Raw genomic sequence first — 15,655 nt, 5'->3', positions numbered from 1 at the left:
TGAGAGGACTTTGGAACTCAGAAATGACTTCTTTAAAAGCAAGGTCTCATGTCAGCATCCCATATGTCACTCTTGTCCTTTGTAGAACAACACCGAGGACCAGCGTCACTGCCCAGCACACAAAGGCCCACTCCTTTCTGAGCCTCCACCACTTCCCTCTCCTGAAGCAGACTGTGGCAGAAGCACAGACCATAGGAGCCTGGAGGCAGACGGGTGCGGGGCCTGCATCAGCAGGGCACTCACACCACATGCAGCAAGCAGAGCTCGGCTCCGAAACCCACCTGCAGGATAGACTAGGGTCCCACTATGACTGTTTAATGTAACCCCCAAAAGCTCTTTGCTTTATCTCCCTTCAGGTTTCTCTGAGGTGCACTAGGTGTCAAGCTTCTACCGTTGATTTGCACAGTTCAGCCACATTCATTTCCTTGTTTGACAGCGGACTTGAAAGTTAAATGGCCAAAGTCTGGCATCTCTTAACAATAAGCACCTCGCCGGGACTCAGCAGGCACCAGTTTCAGGGTTTATGACCGGAGAGCTTGCAGAGCCTTTGCTACTGAGCAGGTACCCTCTCTGCACAGAGTTTACCCTGCAGCCATGCACAGAGCACAGGCCTGGAGAGCTGGAGGCAGGGCCATCCGTAAAATGCATATCTAGGCGCCATCGCCACATCCACTGACACCCTGGCTCCAGTCCTAGCTCCAAGACAGATGCCCTGCATCTTCAGCAAGCCCCAGCCAGCAAGCCCCAGCGTCCTCTGGTCCTCAGATAGCCAGTTCCATACGTTATGTGTGCGTTATTTGCAGAAATACGGTAAGCCCGAGGTCAAGGTCTTGATGTGGAGCCAGAGGAGATGGGAGGAGGGGAGGCAAAGAGGAGGTGAATACAAGGGAGTTGTGATCTATGGGTGGTCCCGGGGCTGTACGTTCCCCTGCCCACTCACCATTCCATTCACCATGGGAACCAAGGAGGGGCAAGGGCCAGCCAGCCCACAGGAGACCCTGCGCTGCCGCCCCAGTGTCCTAGAGGAGTGCCCAGGCTCCCGTCCCACCAAACGCCCTCTGCTCAGGAGGTGCTTGCTCTCCTCACCGAAGGCCAGATGACACAGTTCAGCCAGACCACAGCTGGGCCTTGAAGGTCAAAAGTCACGGCCCTAGTGACAAGCCTACTTCTCATCAAGAAAAACCATTTGACAGACAAAAGCTGTGAGTATCTTCTCTAGCTCTTTGCGTTCCGTTCTTTTTAAAAGGGCAGAGATCATTAAGTTGGAAGAGTACTTATTTTTCATGTTTTGGGGGCTAATTAGAGTAAAAATCATTTAAATGTCACCCTTGGGGATAAGCCTGACAGACCGCCACATCAAACCAGCACCTAAAGCTCAGCAGCCACAACCTGTGGGCGGGGGGGGGCGGGGGAGGGGACAATGGGTGGAATGTCCGTAAGAGCCCCACAAGGCTGCCCAAAAAGGTCACTGGGCCTGCTGCAGGGCCGGACTGGCCACGGCCAAGGTGGTTGCTGGGAGGGCCTGCACCCTGCCCCGCCTGGAGTCTGGGGTCCAGCAGGCCAGCTCATGCCAGGTCCCATCATGCGGGAGATCCAAGTAGAAACATCTAGATCGGGAGAGGACGCCCTCTAGCCAGGGGCCAGGACGGGCCAGCGGGGAAGCCGATCTGCCCCCTAAAACTCCCTTCAAGTAGAAGTGGCAGCTTTGGCACAAGAGCGGAGAAAGAACCCTGACTCAAAGGGGTTCAGGTCCCCAGGATGAAGCCAGAGTCCAGGCACCTGGCCGGTGCAGGCCTTCTCTGTCCACGGCTGGGCCCAGCATGAGTTAGGGGAGACCTTTCCAAGAACTCAGGGTCAGAGCTGATGCCTGCTCACTCCGCAGTGAGTGCCAACACCCTGCACAGGGCCTCCTGCAGGAAGGGGACATTAAATTAACACTGTACCCGTGCAGACATGACGAAGCCCTCTGGAAAATGAAATTTCAAAGAGCAGGTCTTGCTGGCTGCTGACCACCTGCATGCGGGTAATGAATAAGTAATAGGGCCAAGTTACAGCAGTCACCATCAATTTCCAGCGGCTGGAGCCTGCCTTCAGCTACAAACGATGCCACTGCCTTTCATACTGCTGCTTGCAGAAGGCGTCAGCACCTGCTCCGGAACAGAAGTCGGCAACCATTTTGAAGTTCTATTAGCTTATCAAAGAGAAGAGCAGGCCTCTCCAGAGCAATGCAGGAGGCTGGTCCTGGAGACTGCTCCCAGGGGCGAGGCCTGCGGCACCTCCTCAGAGGCTGGCAGAGGTGAGAGGGACCAAATGAGGTCCCTGAGCCAGGGAAGCCACCTAGCGAGGCCTCAGGCTGCACAGGGTCAGGCTCCCTCAGAACCGCCCCACGTCACAGTCAAGGAATTCCCCTGGTCCCTTTTCAGGAAGGCCTGTACCCCTCAAACAGTGCCCCATGGACCCTCCCTGAAAAGAGGAAGCCAGGGTGGGGGTCAGGAGACAGGCTGAGACAGCCCTGGTCATGGAAACACTAGGTGTGTACGTGGGATGGCGGGGTGGGGGCATGGAGGCTGTTAAACCCTCCTCTCCCCTCCCTCCCCTCCTTCCCATATCCAAAGGAGCATTGCTCAGAGCCTTGGGTCCTCAGCCCTGGTGAAATCACTCACTCCACTTCTCTCTGAGCAGCCTGGGCTCACACAGATTCTCAGTAGGGTGGGCACCCTCCTCCCTACACAGCCCAGGCCAGGCACCCAACTCGCATCCTAACCTCACAGTCTCAGACACAGCCTGGAACAGAACAAAGCCAAGCTGCAATGGTTCTGGGGGGTCCCCCCCAACTTGGCCCAAAGCCACTCACCTTCTGTGGGCTCTGAAGCTGCCCAGGGTGTGGAATTAGAGGCAACCTCCTGCCTGCTCAGAGGGCCCAGGCACTCAGGTTCTCACTTCAAAACAGGGCTTCAACTGAGTTCAGGTCCAGGTTCGAACCCTGCTGAGAATCTGCGTTTCTAACTAGCTCCCTGGAGAGAATTTGCATTTCTAACAACGTCTATTTGAGAATCCTCTGGGGATCTTGTTAAAATGTAGACTCTGATTCAGTATATCTGAAGAGGAAATTAGAACACTCAGCAGGGATAATGAAGCCCTGCTTCAAAAAGGTACTAGCTTTTCTGAGTAAGGACTCCAAATAAAAACAAATTAGAAGGCACCACAATCTTGTTCTAAAGGGGGTCTAGAAGAGGACCTGGCCCAGCCCCAAGCTGCCCACGGCCCCCCTCAGCCGGTGTCTGCGGTTCTGACAACAGGACAGACCATTGACACAGGAAGTGAGGCAGCAGGTCCTGCAGACGGGGTGCCGTTTTCCTGGGCAGTTTTGGGTTGCACTGTCTGCCAGATGGATTTTCAAAAGCCATAGATAGAGACAAAACAAAGCTGAGGAGCTGAAGGTCAAGTGCTTAGTCTGGTGGGTTTTGACTGCAAAGGCCAGGTAATCCCCTCAGCCTTGCTCTCTGTGCCTTCCTGATAATGAGTGACTGGAAGCAGCCACTCCCTAACAAACCCAGTCTCCCCCAGAGGCCAGGGACATGGGGACTAGGAGAGGGTCCCAGCAGGGCAGAGGAAGGAAGAAACCCTGGGGGAGTGGCCAGAGGGGGAAGCCAGGTCCACAGGAGACAGGGCTCTCTCTGCTGTGGGCCAGACCCCTCCCTGCACACCATGCCACCTCAGTGGGCATGCACAGGGAACCCCTTCCAACAGTGGAGACATACCCCACAGACCCATTTGTACCCTCAAAGGTCATCCAGGCCTAAATGTCCGCATTAGAACCAGCTGGCTTGGCAAAGCAGGGACAGACTAACAGCCGCTCTGAAGCCCCACTGCGGCCAAGGTCCAGAATTATTCCTGTATTAACAAAGATGAGGCTCCAAAAAGCCACCTGCTAACAGCTGTTCCTTGACCAATCAGAGCCTGAGTTTCAAACCCTCAAGTCACCTGTCATTTGGCTCCCCAGGTGGCAGTTGTGGGGAAACGGGGAGGCTGGCTCAGGCTTTCCCACCGGACTGAGTCCCCAAGGCAGGGACCAGGCCCTCCTCCCACAGCCTGGAGGATGGACACCCTCAACCCGCAGATGTCTGCTGAGTGGATGGCACTTCCTGGCTTTGTGCAAGAGTCAGCGCTTCATAAAAGGAAGTAAACAGAAGAGGAGATAAACTCAGAGCCCCTCCACCCCTCATGGAGGCCTGCTGAGGCCCTGATCAGACCCTCCCTCCGCCACTTTCCACCCCACATCTGCCCAACTGCTGTGGCTGGGTCAAGCTCTGATCCAGGAGGGAGGTCATGGGAAAGCGGAGAGGGCAGCCAGGTTAAAACCATAGTGCCACCAAGCCACGTGCCACCTGGCACATTGGCCCTGGCTGCTCCTAGGACGTGCTACTTGCAGAAAAGATTGAGGCCACAACTCTGCTCATGTGGGCACTTGGGGTGAAGAAAGAATTCTGGGAGTATCCTCTTACTGAGACCAAATCTAAACCCTCACCAGAGAAATCTCCATCGCTGGCCGCGCAGCTACTAGGGCTGTAACACATCACGCTGACACTTAGTGCTGCGCTCTGCCGAGGCACCACGCTGAGCGATCAGCAGGAGCACTTCACAGACCTGCACCGTCACTCCATCACACTGAGCCTCAGTTTCCTTTTTATAGCAAGGCAGTAAGACCCCTTCCGAGGGCAGTCATATGGATTCAGGCAGGAATATAATAAAGATCATGGTGGAGTGGAAAGGCAAGAGCAGGTGGAGGTGGGTGCCACCTTCCCCATGAGCACTCCACAAGAGCTGGGGGAGCTGAGTGCTGCCTTCACCATAAGCACCCCAAGAGAGCATGGGGGGTTGGGTGCCACCTACCCCAGGAGCATCCCACAAGAGGTGGGGGCGTGGGTGCCACTTTCCCCATGAGCACCCCACGAGAGCTAGGAGAGTGGATGCCACCTTTCCCACGAGCACCCCTTTTCTTTTGGTCTTTTGGCTTAGGTCTGGTGATGGAGCAGGAGGAGGGGCCTGGGATGAATGGACTGAGGAGAACCCCACGCCACACCAAGCCTGAGGCAGATTTCTCTGCAGGTGCAAGATGACTCTAACAGAGCAGTCAGAGGGTAAGAGTAGACACGTGTCTGCCTGGCCTTTTCCCCCCATCTCATCCGCCTGGCCTCCCCCTCCTCCTATACATCCCCGCCCATGCCTAGGGCAGCGGAGAACTGGAGTCCCTGGAGGCCCAGATGGACAGAAATGGATCACTGTTGTGTACCGAGCAGGTTTCCTGGATGCCTGGATTAGGGTGGGGCCTCTTCCCAAAGGGAGCTGAGGGGCATTCAGCATGGATCCTCCAGTTCTACACTGCCCCAGGCCTGGGTGGGGATGTGTAGGAGGAGGGGGTTGAGCAGGGGGACAAGATGGGGTAAAGAGGCATGCCTACTCCCTTGCCCCCCCTTCTCAAGGGCCTTGCCAGAAGAAGCACAGCCCGCTTCTCTTCTGCTGCCAATTCTGCTTAAAGCTGAGTTTTCACAGTAAAGCCGAAGGCCAGTGCCAGGCCGGGTCCTGCCAGGTGGCCCTAGAGCAGGATCAACACCAGCTTCTCAGCCTTAACTCCCTCACCCCAAGACACTCAAAGAGGCCCATGCCAGGGCCAAAAAAGGGGGATATAAGCACAAAAAGCAAAAGTTAAATAAATGGGACCTCATAAAAATTATGAACTTTTGTTCATCAAAAGACTTTACCAAAAAAAATTAAAAGACAAGCAACTGACTAGGAGAATATCTTCGGAAATCATATATCTGATAAGAATCTAATAACCAAAACACACCCTCTCTCCTTATCAACACGGTTAGGTTCCAAAGACCAGGTTGTTATGTGAGATGGGTGTTACATAAAAATTGAGGATTACCACATCAGATCACAAAATGGAAGATGACTACATCATTACATAAGTGCCAAATTACTTCATCACATAACTGCCAAGTCACATCATTACACATCTGCCAACACACTGAGGATCGTAGCTCAGCCAAGTTGACATAACCTTCACTAGCAAAGCCAGCGTTACTCTCACCTTAGCATTTGTTACTGCCAGACATACTTCGTTAATGAGCAAAATAGCTAGGGAGTAGATTCTTTACTATTGTAGTAAATGTGAAATGTAGGATCATGAGATACTTGAGAAGGTGTATATGCAAAACTTTGACAACTTAACAACAAAAAGACAAATAACCCAATCATAAAATGAACAAAGGACTTGAATACATTTCACCAAAGAAGACAATCAAACAGCCACCAAACACATGAAAAGATGCCCAATGTCATTTTAGCCATCAGAGGGATGCAAATCAGAACCACAATGAGATACCATTTCACTGCCACAAGTATGGCTAACACAAAAGAACCCAAAAAATAACAAATATTGGCAAGGATATGGGGAAATTAGAACCCATCCCCATTGCTGGTGGGAATGTAAAATAGTACAGCCATTGTCGAAAACAGTGTGAAGGTTCCTCAAAAAACTAAAACTAGAACTACCATATGACCCAGCAATTCCACTCCTAGGTATATGCCCAAAAGACTTGAAAGCAGAGATTCAGACTTGTACACCAATGCTCACTGCAGCATTATTCACAATAGCCAAAAGGTGGAAATAACCTAAACGCCCATCAATGGATAAACAAAACGTGGTATGTACCTACAATGGAATACTACTCAGCCAGTAGAAGAAATGAAGTCTTAATACATGCTACAATATGGATAAAACTTGAATATATTATGCTGAGTGAAATAAGTCCATCATAAAAGTACAAATATTGTTTATATATATACATACATATATAAAGATAAGAGATGGCAATGTATAAAGAACAAAGTTTATTAGTGGTCACCAAGGGTAGGAGGGATGGTGCAGTGTATTAATTACTTTTCTGTGTGGTCTTTCGAGCCATGGTCTTATAACTCCCACCCAGGTGACTGTGTGATAGGGTAACTGTGGCCTACTAAGGGGACTGGTCAGTTTTGTCTTAAAAGAGAACCAATTCCAGAGCAGAGAGAAGGAGGCAAGGACCACCAAGGAAAGAAAAACCAGAAGAGACCCAGCAGCAGAGAACAGCTTAGTGGGCTTTCTGGCCCATGGAGAGAGAAAGCTGAGTGCCTTTGGGAGAGGCATGCCTGCAAACATGGTTGGGAAGAGGCGGTCCTGATGGAAGAACTGTACCTTGAGTGTTCCTGAGTCTGAAATGTAACTGTTACTTCCCCAATAAACCCCATAATCGTGAGTATGGTCTGAGTTGTATGTGGCCACTGCAATGAATTATCGAACTCAACAAAGAAGTAGAGAGTGCCGTGGGAGGGAAGTTGGTGTCAGAATTGGTAAAGATGGCCAAGAAAGGAGGCATGACTGACCTCCGCCTCACAGAAATCTGCCTTGGGCTGTTGATCTTGGTTCTCCTGCCCCCTTGTGAAGTTATAGGTCGGATACTGCCCCCAAGCCATTTTTACAGAGGGGGAAAGGAGGGGTTAATGGTGATGGAAAAATCGCATTAAGGGTATGGTTGCACAGCCAATTATTGTAATTGCTGTCAATAAGTTGTACGCCTGTAAAAAGTTGAACTGGCAAAAGTTGTGTAATAGATATATTTACAACAATGACAAAAACAAAGAGTAGCTGGTGAGGTGTTTATGTACAACCAAACACCTCATGGGATTTGGTTCCTTAGTTTGGAGGCTTAGGGTCATGTTTTTATAGGCCATCCCAGTTAAAAAAAAAATAAAAATCTTAAGTGGCCTAATAACGTGTTTAGTGCCTCTGTTCTACCTTCGAGTTCCATGTATAGTGCCTAGGGTCTTAAAAGCTTGCAAGCCACCATCCAAGGCATGACAGTTGGTCTCCATTTGCCTGGAGCAACAAAGGAAGAAGGAGAGTAAAGTATAGGAGGAGGCTATGGATGGTGTGATTAATTGTCTCCGTGAACAACTGCCTCCCTTGCCACGAGACCAGAAGAACTGAATGGTGCCCAGCTGCCATGACTGAACACTTTGATCAAAGATTCCATAGAAGAGTCCTGCTCAAAGGGTAGAAAATGCAGAACAGAATTTCAAACTCTCATGGACTCCAGACTTTCTAGAGCCAAGGGGCCTGGATGAACCCCTGCAACTATTGCCCTGAGATAATCATTAAAACTTAAACCAAAAATATCCCCTGAAGTCTTCTTAAAACCAAACAATAATTTAGTTTTACTAGTAAAAAATGTTCTACCTTGAGCATTATGCTCTTTTAAGAGCTATCTATACAGGATCAAATTGATAACAGCAACCCAAAAGATTAGACAGGAACCTTATGGGGCAGTGAGTTTACGTTAATGGAGCGGGAACAACTCAGAAAAGGAAAGTGAGAATGGTTGTACCACTCAAAGAATATAATCAATGTCACTGAATTGTACATTTAGGAACGGTTTGAATTGGCACATGTTTTGCTGTGTATAGTCTCAGCAACAACAACAAAATAAATCTGAAAAAAAAAAAAAGGCGGCTACAAGTTTATACTGAAGGGCCATGCGGGGCGGGGGGGGAGCATAAAGCAGAGGAAATGGCAAAGCAGGGTCTCTACAACAGCCAGGAGCCTGTCATTCAAACCAGCCAGACTTGCCAGCCCACCCGGTAATGAGTACTCTGCCACACTAGGCAGTGAAGGCTGCAATTTATACATTAGCTCAGAATAATCACTTTCCAGACAGAAACGACTTGCTGAATGGCAGCGAGCATTTAGCAGGATCCTCTGATCACTGACTCAGCGCGCTGAGCAGGCAGGAATGGCTTCCAGGAGGGCTAGACATAACAGAGAGCCCTGGAGCTGACAGGCGGAATGGATGCTGGTGGGGGGATAGGTGAGGTGGTCTCAGCATCACCTAGGCCTCCAGTCTGACACTTCTCCCGCAGCACAGTCCTGAGCCCCTACCCATTTTACAGATGAGAAGCCTGAGGGCAGGGCCCACATCTGTGGCCCTGTGCAGCCCAGCCCAGAGGCAGACACACAGTTGGCATCAAGTAACACTCCCTGCACATTGGTGATGGCCTCACAGGAGGGCGCTGACCCTCAACAGCCCACCATACCCACACACGCAGCCCACACCTCCGCCATCCATGCCAGGCAGTGACAGCCACGGGGGCCAAAGCCTCGGGTGTTTTAGCAAAGCTAGAAATTGGAATTTCAAGATTAACCAACCGTAGACCAGACAAACACTGACCACTAGTCCGTATCTCTGGCTCTGGAGCCCCTTCCCAATCACAGGTACCAGGAGCAAGTACAGAGCATGCCTGTGGATGGGCCTGGCCACTAACCCTCTTCTTCCTCTTTCCCTCCTTCCCACCAACAGGCCCAGCCCTGGCCCCCACCCACGGCACCCCCCAGCCGGCACAGTAACCCCAGGGAGTGCTCTTACTTTCCCATCCAGGTGGCATGGCTGGCAGGAAGCCTGGGCACAAACACGGTTGACTTCCCGGTGTCGACGTCAATCATGCCGTAGCAGTCTGGCTCGGTGACACCAAATGCCCAGTGAAAGAAGGACTCCTGGGGCAAGAACAAGATCCCAGTCAGCGGGACAGACATGGGGCACAGGAGGGGGGTGGGGCACTGCATGGAGCATCTTCCTACCTGCACCCCACAGAGCCCGCTCCTCTTGGGAACTGCCCCCCAGCCTCACCCAGTCCTCCCACCTCAGCACTCTGTTCCTCGCTTCACTGACAGGTGTCCCTCTTGTCCCTCCATGAATCAGCAGGGGGCAGCCTGTGTCACCTCCACCCCTGCTTGGAGTCTTATCTGATGATGTGGGTTTCATGTACAAGCCCAGCCTCACTCCCGTGCTCACTGCAGCCCCCATACCCAGTGGCCCAGGACACGAGGGCCCCAGGACACGTCATGGGTCTGGCTCAGTCCCGCCTGTGCCCCTCTGCCTCTCCTGCTGCCCACAGGCAGGCAAGGCACCTCCCTGACTCAGACATCTGCACTAAATCAATTCCTCCTTTTAGGACTCCTTACTTCCTTCTCCCGCCCCCGAGGCAGCTGATGACGTTCGTGTTTAGCAATAAACACTGAGCTAAAACAGCTTCATAAAGGTAGGAAGTGGAGAAGGATCTCTCCTAAAATTACCCTCCTATAACATCAGTAAAGGAGCCAACAGCTGACTTTAGGAAAATGGTTTTTTAACCACAGGATATGTAAACCTCAGGAGACACCGACTATTCAAAAACAAACTTACTTCAACCTCCATAAAGGAACCCTGGTGGCGCAGTGGTTAAGCACTCAGCTGCTAATGGAAAGGTCAGTCATTCGAACCCACTAGCCACTCCGGGGAGAAAGATGTGGCAGTCTGCTTCCGTAAAGATTACAGCCTTGGAAACCCTATGGGGCAGTTCTACTCTGTCCTACAGGGTTGCCAGGAGTCAGAATAGTCTCAGTGGCAAAGGGTTTTTTTTTAAACCTCCATGTCCCTGGCAGCCAGGGGGTGGCAGGCTCGCAATCACTAGGCTTGTAGCTACATGAACAAGGTAGCAGAGGGACAGGGCCCTTTGGCCAGGAGGTGCTTTCAGTCAAACACATAGCAGTCACTTCCGGCACTAGGTCTCTGTGTGGACACAGTCAGGTGGGGGAGGCCACCTCTGCCACCTCCTCTCACCACTCGGCTCTCTTCGCACGCCCTGTCTCCTTCTAACCTGGACAGCATGTCCACTGGGCACTGCCCACCTCCAGGCCTAGCATTTCCAGTGTGGCCAGGCCCAGCTCTGCATGTGGGAGGGAGGAGAAAACAGCACTGACTTGGGGTCAGAAAACAGGGTTCTAATGCCAGCTTCATCCTCCGAGCCTTGGTTTCCTCATCTGCAAAGTGGGCACAGTGTTAGGGATAGACAAGAGCAGGCCTGGCTCAAAACCTCCCTTGCTTCCTGTGTGAGCCCCTTGGTTGGCTGTCCCTGCTCCTAGTTTCTGGGGACCAGGCACTGCCAGGGATTCTCAGCCAAGGATGCCGTATCTATGCTGGCTTCCTGAAACTGGGCCACCCACCACCCTCCAGGTTCCAGAGCCTCAGGGAGTCCCGGGACCATTTCCCAGGTGGTCACAGGGTCAGTGCTGGCCAAATCGGGATGAAAGTCCGGGCCTCTGACTCCTGCTTAGTGCCCAGACACACTGCCATGGTCACATCCCCGCTAAAAGACCTCTGCAGCCTCACCTTCTTCCTGAAGGCAAAACCAGGCCCAGGGTCTCAGCCTCCCCATCTGCACATCTGCCGCTCCCCAGCCGTGGACAGTTGCCCACCACTCTCTCTGCTTGCCCTCCTCCCACCTGTCAGAATTCACCTTCAAGGCCCACACCAGATGCTGTCTCCTCCATGGAGCCCTGCCTGCTTGCTCCCCAGAAATATCTTTCTGAGCTCTGAACTGAGAGAGCTGAGGCTGGCTGCTGACAGCTGTCCCTCCCCCATATCACCCCTGCCTGGCATATGGACTCCACCAGGCCCAATGCCGGAGGCAGGCAGTCAGGGCCACAGGAGGCCCATGCACGCTCAGAGATGGGGAGACCGCCAGGACAGGCTCACCTGGCGGAAGAGGACCCCGGTGTCGGTGCAGTAGCGCTGCGTCTGCTCTCCGCCCTGCAGCAGCACCACAGAGCCGGCCTGCACGGCTGAATTCTTTCGAAGACGCTCACACAGGCGCCGCCGGTTCAGGCCAAAGAGTGCCAGTGGCACCTTCAGGGTTTCGTTCCCCAGCCAAAATGAAGGTCTGCAAAGACAGGAGGACACACGGCCACTTGGCTTTTGGTCAGCATGAAGCACTGCCCATCACCCATGGCTGAGATAATGGGAGGGACAAGGCTGCCATGGGACCCCCACGGGCACATGGCGAGCAGCCTGAGCTCAACCCGCTTGTGACCCAGAAACGGCCCATCACTGGGCTACCTAAGGACCACAGGGGGTCAACCACACCCTCTCCTGCGGCTCCTGAGCATGTTACCCACAGGTGTGGATGAGGGACAGCTGGGTGTGGTTAACCCAAGTGGGCAGGTGAGGTCCGTGGAGGTAAAGCCTGTCACGCTTTCAAGAGACGCACACACTCAACTCCCACCCTCAGGGAACTTCCAATCCGGCCCAGACGATACTGAATCCCTCGACCTGCGTGCTGGCTGCCACCGTCTCTGCAAACCACAAACCCCTTGACCTTCCTCAACACACGTCTTAGTTATCTAGTGCTGCTGTAACAGAAATACCACAAGTATTTGTTGATGTCTTCAACCAAAAACCCACCCATCGCCATCGTCGATTCCGACTCATAGCGACCCTATAGGACAGAGCAGAACTGCCCCATAGAGTTTCCAAGGAGCGCCTGACAGATTTGAACTGCTAACCTCTTGGTTAATAGCCGTAGCACTTAACCACTACGGCAGCAGGGTTTCCATGGCTTCAACAAACAAGTTTATTCTCTCACAGTCTAGTAGACCACAAGTTCGAATCCAGGGCGCCAGCTCCTGGAGAAGGCTTTCTCTGTCAGCTCTGGAGGAAGGTCCTTGTCGTCAATCTTCCCTGATCTAGAGGTATCTCAGCACAGGTCCCCAGGTCCAAAGGACGCACTATTCTCCTGGCACTACTTTCTGGGTGGTAGTAGGTCCCTCTCCTCTCTGCTCCTCTCTCTTTCATAACTCAAAAGATACTCAAGATACAACCTAATCTTGTAGGTTCATTTGTGCCTCTAATCCTGCCTCATTAACATCACAGAGGTTAGGATTTACAATAGGATAATCACGTCAGATCACAAAATGGTGGACAATCACACAATACTGGGGATCATGAGCTAGACAAGTTGATACATATTTTGGGGGGACACAATTCAATCCATAACAACACACACGGGGCACCCAACACCAGGCCCAGCAAGGACGAGCTGAGTGGCGGGGCGGGGGGGCGGGGGCGGGGGTAGGGCCACAGCAGGACAGACTTGGTGAGCAGCAGCCCCAGGTATGCACACACTCAGGAGAGCTGAGGACCCCCAAAAGGGATGGAGCTGCTGAGCAGAGCCAGGCCTGGCAGAGCGGGAGATGTCTCTAATCCCCACCCTGCTTGCTTCCCTTTCCACTGAGGAAACAGGTGCACTTGAAGGGACAAGCTTATCCTCCCTGCCTCTGGACCCTCCCGTCTCAGCTGCTCCTTGCTGAGGCTTTCTCCTCCACTCTGTGCTGCTGCATCCATTTTCCCCTCTATGGGATCCTTCTCAGCATCCAACCCATAACCAAACCCATTGCCATCGAGTTGATTCCAACTCACAGCAACCCTCTAGGGCAGCTTAGAACTGTCCCATAGGGTTTCCAAGGAGCAGCTGGTAGATTCGAACTGCCAACCTTTTGGTTAGCAGCCAAGCTCTTAACCACTGCGGTGCCACCAGGGCTGCTCTCAGCATCCAGGCATACAGTAATGCCACAAGCTTAAAAAAGAACTTCCCTTGACAGCCCCCACAAACCAAACCCACTGCCTTTGAGTCAACAGTGACCCCATGGAGTTTCCAAGGCTGTAAATCTCTACGGTAGCAGACTGTCACAGTTTTCTCCCACAGAGCCGCTGGTGGTTTCGGACCATCAACCTTTCAGTTAGCAGTCCATTGCTTTAATCACTGTGCCAATAGGGCTCCTTCCTTGACCTCTATCCTCCTCCTTTTCTCTCTCCCCTTCTCAGCAAACATCCTGTAAAGAGTCATCCAAGCCCACCATCCCAAGGTCCTCCCTCAATCCACCCCAGTTAGGCCCCAGCCACAGCCACACTGCAGCCAGTCAGCCCACAGTGACCCCCACGCTGCTGAATCCACTGATGAGGTCCCAGTCCTCTTGGCCTCTCCATGCCTGTGATCCTGGGGCCACTGTCTGTGTGGCAACCCCACTGAGCACTAGCCCCTGCAGGTTGCCTCCACCCTCAGTCTCTCTTCCACCTCACCTCAGCCCTGGGACCTCTTCCCTTACCACACTCCCTGCCCTAGCACAGCTGACCCTACCCCAGCCCTCCCCCTTACTGTACTCTCTGCACCTCAGGCCCATGGTAGCCCATCCACGTGACATCTCTCAGATGTCAGTCAGCTCAAACCAAACAGGCACAACACAGCCCTAGACCCTGCCTCCCTCCTCCCACTGAGTGCGCTCCTTCCCCAGTGTTCCCCACCTCACCTCGGGCTAAGGAACCTGTGCCCTTGAAGTTGCTCAGGACAAAGCCATGAGGTCATCCTTGGCTGCTCTCAGTCCATTCCACCTCCAATCCGTCAGCAATTCCTGCTGGCTCTAACTTTAATATACACCCAGAACATGGCAGCTTCTTCCCATTCCCATGACCACCTCCTGGTGTGGTTCATCCCGTCTCCTGCCTGGACATCCACAGGGATCTCTCAACTGGCCCAGCTTCCCCCACAGCCTAGACTCCACCCACTGCCAGAGTTATCCTTTAATCAGACCAGGCACTGCCCTGCTCAAACCCCTCACTCCCTCCCTATTGCACTGAGAACAACGTATCCCCCAGGCTACAAGGCACTGAGGGGTCTGGCCCAGCCCACTTACCCCCTTGCCCCCTCGCTCCAGCCGCGCAGACGTTCTTGAGGTCTCCTGAACACCAAGAACTTTCCACCCGAGAACCAAGCTACTGCTCTCCCTGCCAGGAATGTTCTCCTCGACGCCCTCAAGGTTCACTCTCTTTGGGGAAGCTTTTCCTCACCATCCATCTAAACCACCCCAGCCACACCTTATTCCCTTACTCTGATTCCTTTCTCTTTAGTACACTCACCCCTATCCCACACTCACCCCTACCCGGCGCTCACCCCTAACCCAGTGCTCACCCCTACCTCGGGCTCACCCCTGCCCCACCCTCACCCCACCCTGAGCTCACCACTACCCCAGGCTCACCCCTGCCCCACCCTCACCCCATCCTGAGCTCACCCCTACCCCGCACTCACCCCTGCCCCACCCTCACCCCTACCCCGGGCTCACCCCTACCCCAGGCTCACCCTACTCCACACTCACCCCTATCCTACGCTCACCCCTACTTAACACTCATCACTACTTAACATTATATATTCTTTTGCTTGTTGTCTCTCCAGCTAAAACATCAGCTCTGTGAGGGCACGGACTTCCTCTTGTTCCTGGCACCTAAAACAGTGCTTGGGACAAGGCAGATGCTCAGTACCTCTAAAAGGAACAAATTAATGGAGGCAGGCAGGACAGCCCAGAGCTGCTGCCATCACAAGGCAAGAGGGGAGAGGCCACTGCCTGGTGACTGCAGTGAGGGGGCTGGCGGAACCTTCCCTCTCAGCACGGCAGCCACAAAGAGGCCTCGGGCGCCTTCTGCCTGGGACCCTCACGGTAGACGGATGGGGGTGAATTCGTGGACCCTGAGACACATGAGCAGGTGACGCCCTCTCTACACCCTATGGCGTAGTTTTCCCTGGCTTTGCTATTTAAGCCCTCCCCACCCCCCACTGCCTGGTTTATTTTTCCCCTCAGCACTAGGGTGGGGCTTCCTCCTCCACTGCCCTCTGGGTCCATTCTGTACCCTGTGCTGGGCCCCGGAGGCCACCACGTGGACATCATCAGTAGGCTCTCTAGGCTCTGGCCTCC

General features: G+C 53.1%; 1 protein-coding gene across 6 annotated transcripts in view; it reads right to left on the bottom strand.

Moving 5' to 3' along the window:
- The window catches only part of PEPD (peptidase D), a 144,960-nt gene that overhangs the window by 122,193 nt on the left and 7,112 nt on the right, over positions 1–15,655 (bottom strand). For 3 of the 6 annotated variants that reach the window (XM_010596099.2, XM_064274085.1, XM_064274083.1), the window contains exons 2-3: positions 11,613–11,796; positions 9,465–9,592 (exon numbers count right to left, since the gene is read on the bottom strand). In XM_010596099.2, the coding sequence (XP_010594401.1) occupies positions 9,465–9,592; positions 11,613–11,796 (312 nt within the window). Of the gene's footprint in view, positions 1–9,464; positions 9,593–9,904; positions 10,664–10,734; positions 11,521–11,612; positions 11,797–15,655 lie in introns of those variants that run through there. The other 3 variants (XM_064274086.1, XM_064274087.1, XM_064274088.1) reach the window with 3 other exon arrangements.

The sequence above is a fragment of the Loxodonta africana genome, chromosome 21 (assembly GCF_030014295.1).
Source record: "Loxodonta africana isolate mLoxAfr1 chromosome 21, mLoxAfr1.hap2, whole genome shotgun sequence".
Lineage (NCBI taxonomy): Eukaryota > Metazoa > Chordata > Mammalia > Proboscidea > Elephantidae > Loxodonta > Loxodonta africana.
This window is presented reverse-complemented; position numbering and strand designations above follow the sequence as displayed.